Source organism: Hyalella azteca, unplaced genomic scaffold (genome assembly GCF_000764305.2).
Source record: "Hyalella azteca isolate HAZT.00-mixed unplaced genomic scaffold, Hazt_2.0.2 contig17500, whole genome shotgun sequence".
NCBI lineage: Eukaryota > Metazoa > Arthropoda > Malacostraca > Amphipoda > Hyalellidae > Hyalella > Hyalella azteca.
This window is the reverse complement of record NW_025947281.1, coordinates 40240-44984: the sequence shown is the minus strand read 5'-3', so window position 1 is coordinate 44984 and position 4745 is coordinate 40240. Positions and strand designations below refer to the sequence as shown.

Here is a 4745-nt window from a genome sequence, read left to right as displayed (position 1 = left end):
ATTGTAAATGCTCAATGGCATGTCCATGGATACGGTAATATCAGCAATAATATGGTAATTTATGGATATGGTGATATCATATCAATGAAGGAAAAACAAGTAAAAATCAACAAAAAATTTCATTTATTCTACATAATCTACAAAAGAAAATGAGGACTTCAGATTACTGTTAGTAATGGATTAGTACACTTTGCTTGCTTCAAACTTTTTAAAATTGAGTTTAATTTCAAGTGTCTAGGATTACCCTGTTTTCAGTGGTTTTTTGAGTCGCTTTTATTTTGCATCTGGCACCTTACCAAAAAGCCAATGTAATTTTTTTGAAGATGCCATAATAGCCCTCCCAAAGGGCTTTAAAATGAGCCCAAACTTGTTCCTGAAATGTTTGATGGTGAGAAGTTATTAATGAAAAATGCTTAAAACTGTCCCTTATTACCCCATTTGACGGTAGGTCCTTTCAATGTGTGTTCCAGATTACATCTCTCAATCTTCATGTAGGTACCGGTATCTGTTCTCTTTTAACAGCCACTGATTTGATAGTGAACAAATTAATGTTTGAAAAGGTTGTAACAGAATGTCCTCATCTAATTCTGCTCCAAGAAAACGCCGGAGAGTTATGACAAAACAAGTTCTGGTTAAGAATCCTAAAAATGCCATGAATACAGTTTTTACTGATGGAAAATCTATAAAGCCAACCTCAAAATCTCCATGCAGCCGATGTAATTCAAGGAGAAAATGCTTCAGACATCTGAATCAGAGGTGTGTTATGAATCGGAGTTGAACTAGGTATTATTTATGAGAAGCCAAAGGAACTTTGCTTAGGCTGGCTTTATTGCCAACTATTACTATGTTGAATAATTGAACAATCTAAGCTTATGTATTCTTTGTTGTGGGTTCAAAACTATTGCGAATTTTTGTATTGAATAATTTGAGAAATAAATGAGTTGTAATTATTTTAATAGTTCTCATTATAGGCTTATAATGAGTGTGAATAAAGTCTACTGAGTTATTATGTTTATATGTATGCTCAAAATTTGAATGTAATATACCAGTATTGAAGTTGATAATTTGGTATTGAAATCCTAATTTTAAGTTAAAAATCCATGTCTCAAGGTCTTTTTAATGAAAGTAGGTAATATCTATTAGACTTTACTAATTGCTGGATTATGTTTATAATGTCTCAAAGATGAAATTAAAGCTGTAATAATGAAATTACATTCTTTTCATATTTAGGAGAATACTAGGTATTATTTTTTAATAAAAAACTTATAAACTGCTTATTTTTTATCCATGTCAATACTTGTGAATAATCCTAATAAATTATTTTCCCAGATTCACCAAGAACATTGCCTGTTTCTCCTTCAAAGCGTCCGAGCAAACTGTGCTACAACTCAAGAGGCACATGCTCAAGCTGCTGTCAGGGGACCCGGGCGCGGTGTGCAGGTGTGATCAGCGCACTGGCATCCTTACCTTGGACTGCACCAAAATGCACAGGCTCTATCTGCAGGAGTTTGAACCTCAAGCAATTAATATGGCCACAGGTATACCAGAAAATTTTTGTGACGAATTAGTACCTGTCAAGTTGAGATAGTATCCATTTATTTGCAAATTTTCATTTATGAATTTTTAAATTTTATTTATTTTTCTCTTCTGATTAGTATTGGGCCGCCTGATTACAACCTTTTTCTGGTACTAGTAAATTTTAGCTGATGTGCTGAAATTGTATCTTTGGTTGCATCTTACTGCAAAATATTCATTAATGTTATGCCTCAACAGGTGAAATGAACAGCAATTACAAGCCTCTGGTGAAACAGTGGCTGTACAGGAAAATCTTACTGGATGAGTTCCAGGGTGTAGACTTCCTGAGATGTAAAGAGCATTTAGCTGAGCTCAAGCTTTCTCTTGAGGAATCCACATTGTCCAAGGTTTTTCCTCCAGCCATCAACAAGAAGAAGAAAACTAAGAGCAAGTCACAGAAACAGGTATTTAAGTGTTGTTCCATTAACATTTTTGCCCTGTTAATAATTAGTACAGATGTTTATAGTTGAATTATAATTCTGTGGTGCAGCTGTTTTACAGAAATCTGTGAAAATAATTGAGCTACTACAGAAATTCTGATTAGGAATTCAAAAACGCTGCCTAAAGCTCTTTAGTTGGTGCATGACTGGTGGCCATTAGCTTTAATTTTCTGTGACTTTACTCCTTGCATTGAGCTATTTCATCTTACTTATTGTCGCATGAAAAGTTAAGTATTTTTATTTCAGAAGCATTGCTATCCAAGTTGGATTATAATTATTTCAACATGACATATGAACACATTTCAAAGTATTGTAGCTCAAGAATATCAATGAACACATGTTCATGTTTTCAGGTGGCTACCAACCCACTCCAGGGAATGGCGGAGGAATCGTTTTGTGCTTCACAAAACCTGCCAATTCAACAGCAGTTGTGTGCCCCACAAATTTTATCCCATCAGATGTGCGTTCGACAATCTCCAATCCATGCACAAGTTTGTGGCGATCAGTCGTTGAATGCACAGCAAGCTGCCGGGGCCGGGACGGCTGCTGACGAAGGCTTGACGCATGTACGCGATAAGACCGTAGTCGCCGTACAGCCGTTCTGCCACTCTTCTCTTGGTAGCACAAATTCACGACCACAGCAACCGCTCAACTTACAACGATCTCAAACTCATTTACAACATCGTGTTCCTGATAACTCGTGCAATACTAATATTAGTGATCATCCAGCTCACAACTCCCTAGCTTTACCTTTGTGTCAGTCCATTTCAAGTTGTGGAAGCATACCTCTAGGGCTACACAGTCCTTACTACGTCTCTCTGTCCCCCATGTTACCTCTTCACATGAGCCAAGCTTCCAGTGCGCCACATCATCATTTTCATCACCACATCGCCCATCACCATTCCTCGTACCCCCCACCACCTCCTCCTCCTGTCCACCATCAGCAGCACTTCCAGCAAGAAGTGGTCCAGCATCCCCAGCCTTTCATGCCCGCAGCTAGTGCGTCTCTTGTTAACAATCACGCTCTTTATCACTCACCTTCTTAGGCCATCTTTATTTTGCATACTCGAACCTCCGCAGCTACGTTTTATACTATCGGCAATAACGATGTTTCTCATCAATTTCGTTTGTAATTATTGTAAGATTAAGATGCCTTGTGCCAAGAAAGCTTCAAATCTGCATACTCATGTGCCATATATACTCGACCTCGCTGTTCATCACAAATTAATTGGATTTTGTTCTTTGATACCGGTAGTGATGAAAATTTATCTTCTTATTTCTAAAAAAATTGTCATAAAGACAATTAAAATGACGATTTATGATATAGTTCACTTATTGTTGTTGAGGTAGAATCTCAAGTATGCTCTCTCCCCTTTTTTATTGAAAATTTATGAGTTTGATTGTAAAAAATCAGTCTTTAGTTTCTTTTTATCGGTGTTACTGGGACCTGCCCCAGGTTCTCAGTTGGCTAATGGCTCAATCCACCTACGACGTTATAACCTAAATATTCATATTCTTCGTGTGGATGATGCATTAAAACGAACACTTGATATAGGTAAACGTAGCCAGAGCTACGATATTAAGACCCAGACTCCTGTTCAGAAATAACCGAAATTCAATAGAAGACATGGGCATGTAGTGTTTAAAATATATACGACAATTATATTCAATAATTGATGTTAATTAACCCAATAATTTGCGCTGTGTAATTCGCACAACTCCAATAGTATCATAAATAAAATTGGAATAAACATTGAATCATCTCGCATAAATTCGCAGATCTTGCCAATGTGGATACTCGGGCACTGTTGAAACTGTAAAGAATTGATACATTGGACACATAAATTGAACTTTCATTAGATCCTAGAAAATAACATAGAATGAAGTTTGATATGCTGTCGTTCCATTAAAAATATATCCTTCATTACCTTAAAATCAATTGTTATGTACACATCGAATTTTGTTCTGTACGTAATACTGCTCATGTTGTGTGTAACATTCCTGTTGTTCCTCTCAAGAAGGGTAGGCTATACACGATCGAGGGTATTCTCCTACTGTCGGATCACACTCAGCTGGGCTTCGGTATCCCTCATAAGGCTGAGATGACTTGACAATAAAACGTCTCATGTAAGCAGTTGCTTTTGCCGATTAATAATACTCGGCAAATTGCTAAAACTGGGGATACTAAATTATCGACTTTTCCTAATCAAGTATATAAGAATGTGGGAATATTATGAACAACAATCGACTAAGACTCCTGTTCTACCAGTAGCATTTCTTTTCACAAATCACGCAGGTGATGGCGGTAGGTTCAATCACTTTGCATTCGTTCAGTATTTGCACGCGGTTGTATTGCGATCATTTCTCGGCACACGAACAAGAGGAGAACACTTATTTCCACTGTATCTCTGCCATGGAAAAAAATTATCAACATCTGATCTCGCAGCAACCTGTACCTCTCCCTCGTGAGTTCTAAATAATTTTATTTTTTTTTTTTTGTAAGCGGAAAGTAGCAAACTGAGTCCTCGGAATTGTGAGGCGAAAACTGAGCTTCGTAAACCGCACTTGTGTAATATTTGATATTAATTCAAGTACAAAGATGGCAGGCGAGGGCGATTTATTACTAGCTGTTTGCCTCCCCCTAAAAAATATTCAACAATTCATTCATTAATTGGCATTTCTAGCCGTATTTTCTCATAAGCCGATACTCGTTAGTGCAAAGCCTTGAAC

At 37.1% G+C, this 4745-nt stretch overlaps 1 protein-coding gene across 1 annotated transcript; it reads left to right on the top strand.

The window, feature by feature from the left end:
* The first annotated feature begins 453 nt into the window (after window positions 1-453).
* LOC108666526 lies at window positions 454-4513 on the top strand. Its single transcript, XM_018153421.2, has 4 exons — window positions 454-756; window positions 1330-1538; window positions 1774-1979; window positions 2369-4513. Exons 1-4 carry the CDS (start codon window positions 572-574, stop codon window positions 3059-3061), a joined length of 1293 nt encoding a protein of 430 aa, XP_018008910.1. The 5' UTR covers window positions 454-571; the 3' UTR covers window positions 3062-4513.
* The last annotated feature ends 232 nt before the right edge of the window (window positions 4514-4745 follow it).